Below are 17,472 nucleotides of genomic sequence, written 5' to 3'. Positions count from 1 at the left end.
ATTTGTGTGCTAGGAGATATGACCCTCCAAAGTAGACCCTCGAAAAAGGCTTCACTTGGAAATTTCGGATTTTGATACGGTTGCTCTAAAATTTGGGTTAGACCCATTTCCCACTCAATTTGACCCCCTAAACAAGAATATGAAGTCGGATTTTTGAAAAACGAAACGGATCTTTTTATATACAGCTAAACAAGTTTCCGGTAACTTCCGAAGCACATTTTTAAGAACTTTTTGGGTCAAATTCAAATATAATCATTTCATTAAGTTCTCGACTCCAAACTCACATGTGAGGCTCTAGTTTCACTCTATCATTTTTCGAGTCGTTACAATAGTCGGGTTTTTTTTTCAAGACCAAATCACTAGTCGAATTTTTTTTTCGGGTTGACTCGATTTATGATTTGGTTCGATTTTCGATTCGGTTTTGTACACCCTTAATTGTAGCGTTAGTGGGGGAATTGGAAATTGAAACAAACAGCCTGGGCTTATCAGTCAATGTATCAAATTGAACGTCGAAGCAAGACTAGGTCGGCCCATTTACTACCAAATTGCCTAACCACTCATGCCCAACACTATTACAAGCAGTTCGTTTGACAAATTATATAAGAATAATGTTAAATAGCATAAAAATGATTACGCTTCAAATAATTTACACAATTTTCTTCAAGGGTATGTATCTAAATTTGAAAAAGGCTCTATCTGAAGAAAAAAAATAATTCAGACTTCCAAAATAGTGTTCAACTATCAATAGATAATTACTACTACACCTGTTCACAAAAGTAAGAATTTTTCCTTTAAACAAAGTTCCTTCAATTCGATTCTTGTTCACTATTTTCAATGTAGAAACGTAAATGAAGTGGGGATCTGGTCTTTAGATTAAAACTGGTCAATATTGTACTGGCAGAGATGTTATACTAGTAACATTTATTATGCTGAGTGTGTTTGGTGTTGTAATAGGTTCAGAATGAGTCATTCCTAACAAGAATCCGATGTCGTTGTCTCTGTTGCTTCTTAACTAAGCACTCTTTCTTCCATATACAGCCATCACGCCACAGAACTCACGTTCCTCTCTATTTCGGTAAATCAGATATTTATATCAAATCAATAAATTTGTTACTATACATGTACATCTATCATTTAATTATGGTAATAAATGTGTGTAAGAAATTTCGACAAAGATATTCAAGGTTTTACGAAAGGGCGTTCAATTGACCAACATTCAACATATATAGCTACGTTCCGTTCCACTAGTACAATTTCCTCCTATTATAACATTAAATGGGTGTATTGTGACTCTTAACAACAGACAATTAGAGACAAAGTAACGTGAAAGTTCCTTTCATATATTTCTAAGGACAAATCACAATACTTAATTTACATTTGTACTTTTTCTTTATCATTTCCTTTTCTTGGATTTGGAATTCATGCTACAGGAAAATGGTATCCACAACTCCATCGACAATTTAAATTCATTACGACAACGACCTCAAGTTAATACATTACATATTAATAATCTGATTATGTAATGACGATCAATATTCAAAATTGATAAATAGTCAAAGAAGAGACATATGAACATATCACATGAATATACACATCACCATTATATGATTATAACTATGTTTAATACGCTTTAATAGTCAGGTCATGCAAAGACTATCCATATTTATTACTCCTTAGTCCCTACAAATAAAAAGTCAAAAGAAACATATCCAAACACATCACATTAATATAAACATGATATCACCATTACAATTGTCCTTGACAACTTATTCTAAAACTTTGGTGGCACATTCTTTTAACAAGTTCATTTTACCTATTTTCTCTTCATTTGTTGTTCCTCGTTTAATTTTGTAACATGATACTTTTAAGGTTGTTACTAGAATGTTTATCCAAACTTTTATTAGTGTCAACATTATAGTTAAACTTGTTTTCAACACTTATTATCTATATCAAGTAGTGAGAGATTATTCAAGGGAACCTCTTCATCTGAACACCTCTATCTTGATTTTTAGCTAGTAGTACCAAGCTATGCTTCATGATTTGCTTAATACTAATTACAATTATATCACACGTATTAATTATTATTAGTCATCTAAAAGTTTTCAGTTTTCTTTGGTGCCTAATTTATTCATGTAGAATTTAGAGATGTGTTGTATTAACTCCAATTTTAAACTTCATTTCTTTTCAACTGTCTGCATTAATATAATGCTAAAGTTTTTAAATGAACCTGTAAAGCTAAACTTAGTTATACAGATGCTAAAACTTTGATAAATATCGAATTATCGTGTCTTATCCAAAATATTACCACATTTCAATAGATTTCAATATTACGATGTTTGATATGTATTTTAAAAAAGAAGGTATTTGTGACGATAGTCGCTATTTTATTTTTTAAAAAAATACTAAATATCGTAACAAAATGCCTAATTTTATATATATATTGTAATTAATCTAAATATAAACTAATAAAAAGCCTAAAATCCTTCATATTAAAAGATTATTGCCTTTACTACTCGATGTAAACTAAATACTTGATTACACATAAATCATAATCATAAATTGATAATATAGACAAATTTTATACGCTTCAGTATAAAAGAGTTTCCACCATCGTCAAAATCATAATTTTTCAGTACATGTGTATAAGTTAAAGTCGAACAACTCATGATTACTAACTTACCATATCAAACAACTAAAAATCAAATTTAATACCAACCATATGAATATAATAGAGAATTTTTAAATATTTAAAACTATCGAACTCAATTGTAACCTATATTACTTGAACTCATTAAAAAGTATCCATTAGTATGTATTGAATAGCATTCTAAAAGTAGCACGTTTTTAAAATATAATATTCACTAGCCTACCATGAAGATGGTGAGCCGAAATATGTGGGCCTAAAGGAGTTTCATTTTGGGTCTTTGGGCTTAAGATCCTTATCGAACCGGATCGGACCCGTACTGTTTGGTAGATCAAAATAGGAACCGGGGCGGAGGAGAGAAGAAAGTGCGTGTGTGTAGTGAGAGAGATAACGAGATGGAGCTGTTAGGATGGTGGTTACTGCTAGTGGGTACACTTCGGCTTGCATCGGTATGGTTTGGCTTCGTCGACATTTGGGCTCTTCGTCTCGCTGTTTTCTCCAAAACTACCAGTAAGTTTACAAACCTTTTTTGTTTATATTACGCTTAGTGCTCATTTCGGCTTTTTTACATTCTCGTGATCTGACTTGAATCTGTATTAGGAATCATATCCCTTTGCTTTCGCCTTATTTTGTGTGATTTGTCTCATAATAAAGTGCTTTTTTGGTGATTTTATGCCATTGTTAGCTATATCTTGTTAATATCGAGGATCATATATTGACAGATCAGGAATTTAAGTTAGTGTATTGGGCCGAGGGTCTTTCGGAAACAGTCGCTCTAAGGTCTGGGTACACTACTCCACTTTGTGGATTTTCATGGGATATGTTGTGGTAGTATTGGGGTTAGTTACCAGTGCAATCTTATTATTACTGTGTGGTTGTAGATTCGAGTTTAGTATAGATATAATTTGAATCAGCTAAAGTAGTCATTATGAGCTCATTTACTATAGTCTTATTGGGGTTTACGATGTACCTTACACCTGTGTTTATGGGATGTAATAGTCTTGCCCGATGGATTAGACAATGTGCATGCAAACTGGAGTGGACATCACCTTCACTCCCTCTCGCGCACGCACATTATTTAGAAGGAAAAAAAATCTATTAGTTACATATATATAATTCGAGCAGAGGCAGTTTGGATGCCTGTGTTGAAACTTTGGATTTGTCCCTAGACTAGATGCTTTTCATTTTGATTAGGAAAATGAATAAGGGATTATGTACTGTTGAATTGATTTGCTACCCCATAGGGTTGAAATGGCGATAAGAATGAGCAAACGGATCAACACATTCATTTGGGCTCAAGACTTGTCTTTTGACTTCATTTCCTTGACATGATTTTATAGGCAATAGGACGATAGAGCTTTCCCAAAAAGAAGCTAATTTGTTCTATTTGACCACAAACATTGCATATAACTGGAAAAGAATCATTTTTTAAAATAAGGAACTGAATAAGAATCATTTCTTAAAATTTTATTCGGATATGTATAAGCACAATTAGTTAAGAGAAGTGATTGTCATAAACTTCTGTAGCTTGGCCTTAGCTCTTAATTTTAGAAGAAAATATATTATTCTCTTGCAGTGTTAAGATGTCCCACATTGGTAGAGGGATGGGACTTTTGGTCTCCTTATATGGACTTGGACAAACCTCCCCTCAGGAGCTAGCTTTTGGGGTTGAGTTAGGCCCAGGTGTCATATCTTTACATGCAGTATTTTGTAGCACTTCTGTCATGCCTCACTTCATTCTTACCTTCTTATTCTGTTTGTTTATAAAAAGGTAAAATTGCTCCCCTCGGCAGAATTTGGTAATTCACAAATGGGCATATCACCTCCAAACTCACCACATAGTTCTATCCTTTCTAAGAGAAGCCTTTCTCCTACAATTGCATCACAAAGACTTCGTAAAAAAGTTCTATTTAAGTTTGTGAAAGATACATAGTATGTCATCTCATTTGGGTTATGTTGTGTTATTCTTCAATCTAGCTGGAGAATGGAGTTGATAGAATCTGAGAGTTTGTTCGTCTTGTTTGATTGCTGCAATACTGCTTGTTTGACCCCAATGCACCTATAATAGTATGCTTTATCATCCAGTAAGAGTGACATATATTTCTCGTCTGACTTGGGTCAAGTGGCTCAAAATGTGGACAACAATGTGCGAATTTGGTGGTTGCAACTTTCTAAGGTATAGCTTTTGTCGTGAAAATAGAACCTTAAGTTACTGGTAGTGCAGTCAGTAACATATTTGATAACACATTTGGTACTCAACTTCTTGAATAACTTTCAAGAACAGCAACTTTGCATATCTGTCATGCATCTTAAGTTTGACAAGTGATGATACTTTGTATTGCTTGGTATCACTGGTTTTACTTGCAATTGCATTGAAATTACCACACGTTACTTGATACAATCTTATACTATCTTTCTAATGGGAACTTCTTCTTTTTTTATTTATCATGTTGCAGTGACAGAAGTTCATGGGAGGACATTTGGAGTGTGGACTCTGCTAACCTGCACTCTTTGCTATCTTTGTGCATTTAACCTTCATGACAGACCTTTGTATTTGGCAACCATTTTATCATTTGTCTATGCCTTCGGTCATTTCTTGACAGAGTTCTTGATCTATCAGACAATGGCAATAAAAAATCTGGTTACTGTCGGTATATTTGCAGGTATTGTTCCTTCTCGAGTTTTTTAATTATAATTAGCGCTACTAGATCTTGCAATTGTTTTCGGTGTTTCCCCTCCATCCCTGCGTTTGGTCTGCTTTTAAAACAGTGGAAGTAAAGATGGATTTAGGCATCTAGTGCTTTCAAAAGGCAAGAACTGCTTTCAAATGATATAATCTGTGACTCGACCTTTATTCACCTAGTACCATGTGCTGTAAAGTTTCTGTTAAGGGTCTTCTAATATGGACTGGCTTCATTTAGTTGTAGCATGTCACTGAATGTGCAACTTAATCATTTGAAGACCCTGCTTGTGCTCCTAACTTTTCTGAAAAATCTTTATCAAACTTCCCCGTATTTCTTCCCTTTGAACTTTTTGATTGCGCTAATTGAACTCTTGCAACTTGCTCTTCTTATGAATCAAAGCCTATCTTTTGAGTGCAGTGCTGGTTGCTTAAGCCCAATTTACTACATAAAGATGTTAGTTACTTAATGAAAAAGGAGATGACGAAGCAAATCTTTAAGATGGTTCTAATAAAAAGGTTGAAATTTTTATCAACTTCTGAACATCTTTTTACCTATGTTTGTGGTTTAACTATAAAAGGAAGTTCCAATGATCTGGAGGTAACGAGAAACTACAGCCACATTAGTGACATTATCTTCCTGCATCAGCACATGCTTTTCTTTCTTTGCAGTAAATTGACTTCACTCCTGATCACAATTCACACACCACTTTAGACTGTCTGAAGAGTTCGATTTTCTCTCTCGCAGGCACATCTATAGTTTGGATGTTGTTGCAGTGGAATGCACACCAACAGGTCAAAACTAAGAGTCCATAGAACCGAATCAACAGCAGTGGCTTGAAGCAGATTTATCGGATATTACTCCTTTCAACTTATGCCTTTGCTGCTGCAATTTGAGGCCTCAGAGTTTTAGTTGGGGAAGCATGCTTTCATGGTTTATTGTAATGTCTCAATGCTAATTTTTCTTCTGATTGGCTTTTGTAACAATGCGAAGGATTATCTATCTTTCAAACTTTCTTATTGGAATTTTTAGACTACTTTCTCAAACTTGGAATGACCCAAGTTTTTGTCTTCTACTAGTACTATTTTATGCAAGGTGGATCCCTCATTTCTGTGTTACTTTTTCTTTTTAGTTGACACTTTGTATCAGCTTTATTTTGTGTTAATTTGGCCATAGAATAATTGAAGCAATTGAGTATGATTGGCAGTTGCCAATTTCTTTCATCAACAAAATCTTAAACTGAAATGAGTCATATTTAAGAGTGCAGAAAGCTTAATTTTGTGTTGAAATACACACAAATTGATACCAATTGTCTGTCTAAATCATAGTAACACTACTACTCATTAGCATGAACTTAAAACACTCCTCTACTACATCTTCATCAGTTAGAATTTTGGCTTTTCCCAAAATTACAATACTAAACAAGGGCAATTCAACGCTCTAATTCATAATTATTTATCTATTACTATATAAAATTTCCCCCCCCTCAAACTGCATCTATACTTGTTGCATCTTCATCAATTATATCTTCCAATTGTTCATGGTCTCCAACTCCATCACCCTCATCATCTCCATCATTCTCATCTTTTTTCCCTTCATCTAATTCTTCCAATTCAAGATCTTCATCTGGGTTTTTTTGAAACTCAGCAGCTAACTCATCTAACAGCAAGGGATTCAGATCTTTCCTCCCTAACTTCACAGCTTTTTGCAAATCTTGTTCCTTCAATGATTTTTCACCCACTTTTGTCTTGCTGTATGACTGTTTTACTTGGTAAATCAACCACAAACATATCAAAAACATTGCAAATCCTTGAAAAACATGCTTTAATTTGAACCCTTTTGTCCTCATATTCCTACTTGATGATTGCTTCAACATGTTTAGTATATTCACAATATTGCTATTTCTTCATGTTTTAACTACTTGGAGTTAAAATACAATCTGTGTGAAAAATCAGATATTAAAAAACAATAGATCTTATAATAAAATAGTGTTATTAAAAAAAAATGAAACTTACCAGTAGAGTACAGAAGATGAGGTGTGAGAAGAAAAGGGAGTGTGAGGCTCCCACTTTATGTGTTAAAAATAGGTACATCTGTGTTGGTTATTTAAAGTTATTTGGATGCGTCGGTAGAAGGAATTTAATGAAGGGTCCAACACTGGAGTCAAAAACATTAATAACTATAGTTTATATTTTTTGAAAAACATAATTAGTTAAAAGAGTTGTATTAAATAGGCATTAGAGAAAATTTGTATTCAGGCAATTGATATTAATTATATCTTGTATTCAGGCAAAGAATATTAATTATATCAATGCTTTATTATAGATGAAAACGCGTGACAAATTATGAATTAATGTATATTATGTTTTTATTATAAAACTCAAAATGTAATTATGATAGATAAGGTTTTAAGTTAAACCCTTCAAAGCAATAATAAGTAGAGCACCTCAAAATGCGACTATTAAGAGTATGAGCTAGTGATTAATGACGTGATTGAAAATTAAAATCTTAGTGAAAATAGAAAATACTAGAAGTTTTTTTTAAAAAAAAAATCTAAATTGGTAAATTTATATGAGACCTGTGTTAGAGATAAATTTTAGGTATCCGATGAAATTATTGAAGTGTATATAACCTAATTCGATCCAAATATTGCCATCACACGAATGACATAAAAATCTTTATGAACTCTTTTAGTAGCTCATGCACAACCAATATGAGACATCATTTAGATTTTGACAATTATTAGGGTTCGTTTGGAAGAAAGGTTAACAAAAATAATATCACATGAATTAATTTATATATCCTATCAAACATGGATAAGAAATAAGACAAATTACTTAACTACACTCCTTTACTTACCTTAATATCCATTTATCCCTACTAATTTCAAAAATTTCAAAAATCCCTTATTTACCTATGTATCCCGTGCACAATGCTATGTATCCCGCCATGTGGAATGTATCAAACGCTATGTATCCCGTGCACAACGCTATGCATCCCACTATGTGAAATGTATCAAACCTAATGTATCCCGTGCACAACGCTATGTATCCCGCAAACATTATTTTTAAGGGATTTTTGGTAAATAGAAAACTAGAAGAGATAGAATGTTATTTAGTACTTATAATATGTGGTTCCTATAATTTATATATTAGTATAACTAATACTAATATAATTAATCTCTCCATTCCAAATATATCATATTCAATACTATCTTATATATCATACCAAACAATCAAAAGTGAAGACTAAGTGTTAGTTATATATTTGATCGACCACAATAACTTTGATTTAAACTCGGAATTCTTTCATACATAAGATAAAGGGAGCAGGTGGGCTCTGGCCTCTTAGATGGGGGCTTTTCTTTTCATAAAGTGTAAATTATTGGTCTGAGTTTACTCCATGTGAAATTATGAACTGGATCACCTGTCACACTGCCAATTCCCCCAAAATATGTGCTCCTTTTCATTTTTCTCTTGTTTTTTTTTTTTTGCTAACATATTTTTAAGCTTCAAATTTACTCAAATATGAATATTTAGCCCTTGTGTATATAAAAAGCCAAGTATTATCATAAACATGGAGTACTAACTAGTTAAAAAAAAACAAAAATGAAAAAGGTAAATGTCATATCATAAAAATATGCATTCATGTGTGGAATTTGAAACTCTACGATGATAGTAATAATAATAATAATTAATGACTATTTTTTAATTATAAGAATCTTTGTAAATTTTATGCACCACGTAATATCATTAGTGGGCTTGCCTTTTTGTTTTATGGGCTTTTGTTTGATGAGATACAGTTGTTTCACATCAGGTTAGAAAAGGCTCACAAAGTTCATAGACAAGCAAAATCGAGTCTTTATTTACTTTTTTTATGCATGTATTTGTGATAAGTAAATTATTAATTTTACTCTTATAGAAAATCAGTTTGATTAATCCTCAAAATGAAGTCGAAATATATTATTAAGTTTTAAGTTTATGAATTAAAAATATTTAGAAAATTTATAAATTGCAAATTCTCACATAAAATTAGTGAAAGAAATAGACTTAATAGTAAGATCAAAAGTTAATGCTTGTTCATAATATTTGAATAATTTTTCGAGATTTTGATTTGAAATCTCAAATCCCCGTAATAGGTAGGATTTTCAATTTTTATGAAACAATAACTAAAACTCAAGCCATTAATTTATACAAAAAGATTTATGAGATTCACATATTTGTATAAGAATAAATATACACTAACTTTTGAGACTCAAATTACAAGTCCAAAAAATTTGAAACTTCAAATCACCTTATTAGATTAGGTGATTTCTTAATTTTCCTTTCCCTACCCCCTATTTATTTCTCTAAAGAAAAAAAAACACAAATTCACCTATATTTACACTCAGAAAAAGTAGTAACGATGTTACACACTCACACGAGTGTGGGCAGAAAGACACATGCAAAACAACACAATAAACGAGGGAGTGTCATACGTACTATACAATTTATACATTCGAGGTATAACCAGGCCCAAGTAAAAACTGATACGTGAATTCATAATTTCTTCGTAAAATTAAGTATTTTATGTAACTACATATTTTAAATAATCTATTTGATTGACGATAGAGATACTAATACAGCAAACATAGAGATCAAATCCTTCTCTTTTTTTTTTACGATATATGCATATTCTGAAAATTCTAAATTCGTGAAGAACCACCTTTTCTTTTTTTCTTTTGGTAACACATAAAATCTTGTAAGATACGAAAACATGAGCAGGCCCCCCTTCCTTTTCTCTAGCTGCTGTTGTGCAGTGCACACTGCCCACTGACATGCCGCCCCACTCTTACTTTCCTTCTTTCATATTACTCCTCATTTTCAATTTATTTCACTTTTTTAAAAAAAAAAAATAGTATTTCCTTTTTAAAAAATGCTTATAATAACTTTGTAAGTTTAAGATGAATAGCGACATTCAATGTATTTTTTAAAATATGAAAATCAGACAAATAAATTAAAACGAAAAAAAGTAAAACCAATCTCCTCTCACTATCATCACATTCACGTCACACCTACTAGCTATGCATCCTTTCACAGAATGCGATGAACAATAATCCAAACTGCTCCCTCTGTTACACACATTAAGGAGTCGTTTTGGTTGATAATGCTATTTAATTGGCGATAATATAACTACATATATAAAGTTTATTCAATATAAATAGAATATGAAGTAAAATAAGTTAAACCAAAATACAAAATAGAATATAAAATAAAAGTTTAAGTCAAAATTTGTGTAATTTATATTAGGTAAAATTGAAATAATAAAAATATGGTAGCCATGCATATTCATTAAACCATGTTTTAAACACAAAAAATAACCTCTAAGAATAATGACTGATTATTTGACACTACCTTTATTATTTAATCAAACAAACCAAAATTAGCAAATCCAAAANTCTCCTCTCACTATCATCACATTCACGTCACACCTACTAGCTATGCATCCTTTCACAGAATGCGATGAACAATAATCCAAACTGCTCCCTCTGTTACACACATTAAGGAGTCGTTTTGGTTGATAATGCTATTTAATTGGCGATAATATAACTACATATATAAAGTTTATTCAATATAAATAGAATATGAAGTAAAATAAGTTAAAGCCAAAATACAAAATAGAATATCAAATAAAAGTTAAAAGTCAAATTTTTTGTAATTTATACTAGATAAAAATGAAATAATTAAAATATGGTAGCCATGCATATTCATTAAACCATGTTTTAAACACAAAAAATAGCCTCTAAGAATAATGAATGATTATTTGACACTACCCTTATTATTAATCAAACAATAAACCAAAATTAGCAAAACCAAAATTTTTAATCTCTTGTAATTTCTCTTCCTAAATTAGAAGTGTTCTTTTCATAAGAGAAAAAAAAAAAAAAAAAAAAAAGAGAAAAGGTTGGTACTACAAAAGTGCTAATTAAGATATATCACAAATCTTGATTATGCAAAAACCTACAATCAAACTTAATATTCATGTATATAGACAACTGAAGAAACTTATTTTCTCCATAACAAAAAAAAAAGATCTTTTTTTTCCTTCCATCTTTAATCAAGGATTAAAGAAAAAATTCCCACACCTACATTTCCAACACATAGGCTTATAATTTGATATATCATCACCTCTTGAATATGCCAAGAACAAATTAGGAAATGCATTCAATTGATGATGAATTCTTGATGTTTGTTGCTTCTTGAGATTTGGCACAATTGGCACTTGAACTGCTTCACATGGTCCACAATTTCTACATCTTCCTTCGCATCTTGGTGGTCTTGAACCTATTAAAGATCTCTTTATCATCTTCTCTTCATTTTTCCTCTGTTTTTTTTTCCAAACACAAAACAAATCCTCATTAATTTAACCTATTGAATTAGAAAGAAAAAAAATCAAGATTCAAGAACCCCACCTGAGTAACAACTCCAGTCTGTGTTTTGAGTATTCTCCTACCTGCAAAAGATTGAAACTTTTCATTAAAAATTCAATCTTTTTTCAAGATTTTATAACTTCAGACAAAATCTTGAAATGACCCTTTTTACCTTCAGCTGTTAATCTAACATGTGTCAACCCAGAAATGAATAAAAGTAACAAAAAGATTATAGTCTGTAGATTTCTATGCCAAAAGACTATAAATTGAGAACATGCCATTAGACTATTTTTCTTCTTCTTACAAGAAAGTGCAAAAAAACAGAGGAGATTTTGGAAAAGTTTAATCAAGAATTGAATGAAAACACATTGTTTGTAGATGAAGAAAGAAAAGAAGTAGAGGTAAATTTCTGAAAAGGGAATGACTCTTTTTCAGTAGCTACTCAGAAATCCCAAGAAAATAGAGAGGTAAAAACAAACACTAATAGAGTTATTTAATAGAACAAATATGGATTTTGAAAAATGAAGTGAGAAGTCACAAATTAAAAAAAGAGGGGGAGGGCTTTTTGGCATAAAGAGACAAGTGAATTCAGTGGTGTAGTTTATGGTCTTTCATTTTCTTTCATTTGTCACTCACTTTGTCCCCTTCTTAATTTGTAAAATATCACACACACACCAACCCTATATTGCTACTGTTTTGGTTAGTTTGGTTTTTGAGCAATTCAACTTTAACACGCTATGTATGGTAATTGTTTTGATCTGATTTTGACTTGATACGATTTTTTGATAATATTTAACTGTTATGTGAAATGTTAAAATTAAATATTTATCGATAAAAAGGAAAGAAATGTTATTTTCTAGATGGAGTAATTACATAGGCGAAGTCAGAATTTCAGGCATGTGGGTTTTAAATTTAAAAAAAGGACAATGATCTTAACCTAAAGTAACAACCATCAAATTAAGGAATAAATATGCAAGTATTTAATTCACTAAAAAAACGACAATTTGAATCTTAAAAATCACAAAAACACAAATTATGTTAATGAGATGTTAGTCATGTTTGAAAACATTATCTTAGATATTGTTATTGTAAGACTTAATTTAATAATATGAAGGTTTGAGTAATTTAATTTAAAAAATTAAAATATTATTTATAAAATGTGAATAATTTTTAATATAAAATTTTGAACATTTTTACTATAATCTTCAATATTATGCTAACTGAGATTAAAATTATTAAATTCACCATTAATATTCTTGCACCTAAAACATATATTTGATTAGTTTCATTATCACCTAGAACCATTATTTTCTTCAAAAGTTAAGATTTTGAAAAGCAAACAACAATTATTTTAATATAATCAAATATCAATATGTGAAATAACCATAAATCAAAGATTAAAAATTAATTTTGAATAGAGAATTATGTAGGGTAAAAAAGGAATTCACTGGGTGCGCAGAAATCACTGGGCAATCCGCTTCACTATGGTTGTCGGTTCACAGGAAATATATATGTACTTTGTATTTGACATTTCAATACGAATATAGAGTCTACGGAAAAGTCAGTGAATTCGTCCGAACCCCCTTTCGATACAGTAGCTCCGCCCCTGGGAGTAAATATGAAAGTACGGGGAGTAGTATATTTTTTTTCTTGTGTGTTGGATAATGCCACATTCTGCTTTGGGGACAAGGCCCATGAGAGGTTGGATGACGAGAGTTAGAGTCACGATCAAACATGACGCTTGTTTGATAAATTTAGTTAAGAAATAAAATTACACTTTCATGATACTCTATTTACCCCTAATTATTTATCCATTTTTGAATTAACACACATATTAAGAAAAAAACAACTATTAACATAGTAAGTTTATCATTATACCCCTATTAATTATGAAGTGGATGAATTAAAAAAACTTAAGATTTTCAAGAATTTTTACCTTTTTCAAAGTAATTAATTGAGGATATAATATGTAAAAAAAAATTGTTCTTTCTTGATTTATCAAAATAAACAATTAATTAATTATGTTTAACTAAAAAAATGAAAAATGGACAAATAATTAAAAACAGAAAATGTTAATTATATCTTTTGACATGATGATAAACGTTTGATTTTAACACGGTATCTTTACGGACTTTTGAAAGAGTGTGGAGATGAAGTAAGTAAATACATAATTTCCAAGAAAGATTAGGACATATTTTTAGGAAAGTAGGTGTGTGTAGGGGGGTGGTTTTAGAGTGTGCAGGTGCCCTGATTATGATGAGAAGGGTTATCTCCAAATCCACGCAAAAACAGTTGTGCCATACTTGGTCATATGATATCACACGATCAATCACAATTTGCCAAGTCAAATTCAATAAAATAATTGGAATATTTTCATTTCATGAATACGAATGATACAGTGTAATTTTATAAGTAAAGTCTCGATAGAATAGGTATATATAACTTTATCTCTATCTTAAAAAGATAAAGAAGTCATCAAATCAATCGATGCATACTAAAATGTACTTTGCACAACACTTCTTTCACTAAAAACATATTTAATTATTGCAGATTTTCACCTCATTAAATCACTAATACAATTTGATACATAAACACATGTTGCATATTTTACTTTTCTTCTTCTTCCACATAGTAGACAAATATTGTATAATTGTTCAATTTTTGCATTTTTGCTTAGTTTGCTAATGAACTTTTAGGTAAATCATGTTTAGCTCAAATTTTCAAACTTAAATTGAAAGAAATCTCCTTAACTAGGACATAAAATCGTAAAAATCATATTTTCTAGGTAGTAGACATTGCACTTTTTATTATTGACAATAAACATTAGCAGTAAGAATGATAAGTGGGAAATCTTGGAAACCTCAAACTATTATTTGATCAAAAGATTATGTAAGGCAAATATATATTTGACCAAATGAACAAGGCAATTCAGTTTTCAAAGGTATAATAATGGAGGTGACAGATATAAGTAATCATTTTTTGACAATACAAAAACTACTGTGTTGGCTGTTTGGTGATGCAATATAAAATCATGAATTTATAATATTAAGTTGAAGTTTTGTTTAGATATATATAAGCCGTAAAATTATTAAAATTATCCCTATTTTTATACAATTGTACTAAATAAACAAAAGTTTATAAAATTGCATATTACACTATCACAAAATTATTCTTAAAAAATACAATATTTATTGATCAAACTTTAATTTAATGAAAAAAAAAATTGAACATAAGTTGTTGTGATTAGTCTTTAATATAATATCTTCACATAGTATCGACAATTTTCTCACATTGAACTTACATTTCTTGATTATATGACCGAGAAGACAATCCAACATTGTTACTTTTAGTCATTTGTTGGTCAATTTGGTTGGTAAATAAATATGATCAAAATAATAAAATTGGTGAATATAAATGGTAAAATAGGAATTGATTTGAAGTAATAATAAATTTTATGTTGGTAAGAATAATTGTTAAATAAGATATAAATCATTTAAAAAGTAATGATATGAATTATAAATTTAATTTACATATGTAATAAATGTGGGTTAAGTTTATTTACATATGTAATAAGTGGTTAGTAGATACAAATATGGGGTTAATTTTATAAAATATAAACTTGTGGGTTAATTGTTGTATTTGAAAAATCCCAAGTCATGATTTTAAATTCCCAAATCATAGTTTAAAAATGAATAACTTTCACATATAACAAATATAAAAATCATATTTGTATGTTATAGACTATAATTATAGTTCGCATAATTGCGCTCCATAGCATATTTTATGTTTGCTATGGAGCTTTTGATTTGTATAATTCGCTAGATACATCCAATTTTATACAAAATATTTAGTTTTGTATAAATTCATTTATACATTGTAATTTGTATAATAAGATTTGTATTTATATAATTATAAGTGTATAAGACGAAAATATATGTATTTGTATTTGTATATACATTTTTCTCTCGCTTTATACAAACACAAACACATTTTATACATTTATATATCGAATGGGTAATTGTATACCGAATCGAATGATAAAAAAAAAGAATATTTACTGCGAATTACTAATCAAATAAATTATAGCTATAAATTTAATTTAAATTAATAATTTGTTATTTCATAAAATTTTCCCAAAAATTTACAATCGCATATGCAAATGCTAACTTAAAATATTGTACGATGAACAGTGGACTTAACTATGAGCACGCAAAAAGTTTGCCTTCCTAGGCTGGAATAATAGCTGTAAAGTTATATATATGGTTATGGTACATTTGTTTTTCTGCTTTCTATTACCCAATTAAGAACTTTTTAAATTTCAAAAAAAAAAAAAAAAACTCACAAATTAAAACATGGGCTTCACCCATATTTTGCAAAATTAATAAGTAACTGAGTTTGTTAGTAAAAAGTCACAATTATTGTTTTGGCAGGAGGAATTGTAAGGAACCAGCAGTAACTTATTTTCAATTTAATTGCTTCACCTTCTTTTTTAGACCGTTTCTTTAATTTTAACTTTTCACATAATATGTTTAATGTATTTTAAATTTAAGATCATAAAACTCAAAAATTATCTTTACTTTCTCAAATTTTGTGTTAACTCAAAATTAAGCAAATAAATTGAAACGCATTCCCTAGTAAATCTTGAAAATCATATTGAAAAAATAAATGGAGCTGCTAATTTGTATAGTACATGATGCATTAAGGGTAGTAGTCAGACAGTAGGGACCAAATCTTACCTGAACCTGAGATTGGGTTACCTGCTTTTTTATCTGTTTTTTTAATTTTATTTTAAAGATAGTGTAGGACTTGGCCAAACTGGACTTGCATTAACGTACACATCAATTGCAGGACTTTTTTTTCATTGTATATGTTTTGTTTTTTCTTTTTCAAATTAAGGTATGGGATTGCAAGTGGTAGCTCTGTAAAAATAAGGAGATAGAACAAAATAATACGTAGTATTTATTTTTTCCTTTCGACAAATCGAACTAGAAAAAGACTAAATCTCAGTTGATCAAGTTAATTGTTTGTTTTAGGGGTGTATATGATCGGGTTGGTTCGGATTTTTCAAGTATCAAACCAAACCATTTGTGTAAAAAAATTAATTTATAAACCAAATCAAACTAATAAAATTTGGATTTTTTCGGGTTTTTCAACCACGGGTTGGTTCGGGTTTTTCAAATACCAAACCAAACCATTGTGTCAAATTTTTAAATTTATAAATCAAACCAAACTAATAAACCTCAGATTTTTTTTTCCAGATTTTTGGAATTTTTCGGTAAAGTTTGCATACAAACATATAATTAACTTGTGCTCTAAATATTTCTTTAGTCCAACCAAAATACAATTATCTAAGGTGTTTTTTAAGAAAATAACACAAAATATGAGATGAGTACTGATGACACTAAAATATTCAATAAAAAATAATAATGAAATCATCATATAAAATAAATATTGCAAAGTCATAATGAAAATGATCATAATTTAAAAGTACTAAATCATGCTAAAATAAGTTTAATAAGTATTAGTTACATTAATAAAAATTTAAGAAAAATTAAAATTAGATTATGTATTTTAATTGTCTAAACCAATGTTGAATTGATTTTCTTTTTGCATTAATATTAATTTGATTTTGATTTAAGTTTTAGTATAATTATCAACATCTATGAACTATAATCTTTATTGGACCATTCCGAATTCTAAGTTTTAAACTTGAAATAATATATTAAAAGATAAAAACT

General features: G+C 29.8%; 3 protein-coding genes across 5 annotated transcripts in view; 1 reads left to right on the top strand and 2 right to left on the bottom strand.

Moving 5' to 3' along the window:
- LOC125857041 (ergosterol biosynthetic protein 28) overlaps window positions 1-6,368 on the top strand; it is a 257,213-nt gene extending 250,845 nt beyond the window's left edge. For 2 of the 3 annotated variants that reach the window (XM_049536713.1, XM_049536712.1), the window contains exons 2-4: window positions 3,037-3,154; window positions 5,101-5,307; window positions 6,073-6,368. In XM_049536713.1, coding sequence (XP_049392670.1) covers window positions 3,040-3,154; window positions 5,101-5,307; window positions 6,073-6,140 — 390 coding nt within the window. In that variant the 5' untranslated portion in view covers window positions 3,037-3,039 and the 3' untranslated portion in view covers window positions 6,141-6,368. The remainder of the gene's footprint in view (window positions 1-3,036; window positions 3,155-5,100; window positions 5,308-6,072) is intronic. The other variant, XM_049536711.1, reaches the window with a different exon arrangement.
- A 266-nt stretch (window positions 6,369-6,634) lies between these two features.
- LOC125857043 (uncharacterized) lies at window positions 6,635-7,423 on the bottom strand. The gene is made up of 2 exons (XM_049536714.1): window positions 7,341-7,423; window positions 6,635-7,264 (listed from the first exon to the last, which is right to left on the bottom strand). The coding sequence occupies exon 2, from the start codon at window positions 7,199-7,201 to the stop codon at window positions 6,812-6,814; it is 390 nt and encodes a 129-aa protein (XP_049392671.1). The 5' UTR covers window positions 7,202-7,264; window positions 7,341-7,423; the 3' UTR covers window positions 6,635-6,811.
- A 3,912-nt stretch (window positions 7,424-11,335) lies between these two features.
- Window positions 11,336-12,347, bottom strand: LOC125855333 (EPIDERMAL PATTERNING FACTOR-like protein 2). Its single transcript, XM_049535053.1, has 3 exons — window positions 11,907-12,347; window positions 11,777-11,817; window positions 11,336-11,688 (listed from the first exon to the last, which is right to left on the bottom strand). The coding sequence occupies exons 1-3, from the start codon at window positions 12,013-12,015 to the stop codon at window positions 11,422-11,424; spliced, it is 417 nt and encodes a 138-aa protein (XP_049391010.1). The 5' UTR covers window positions 12,016-12,347; the 3' UTR covers window positions 11,336-11,421.
- Window positions 12,348-17,472: the final 5,125 nt, after the last annotated feature.

Source organism: Solanum stenotomum, chromosome 2 (assembly GCF_019186545.1).
Source record: "Solanum stenotomum isolate F172 chromosome 2, ASM1918654v1, whole genome shotgun sequence".
Taxonomy (NCBI): domain Eukaryota; kingdom Viridiplantae; phylum Streptophyta; class Magnoliopsida; order Solanales; family Solanaceae; genus Solanum; species Solanum stenotomum.
The sequence above is the reverse complement of the archived record's forward strand: the minus strand, read 5'-3'. Positions and strand labels throughout refer to the sequence as shown.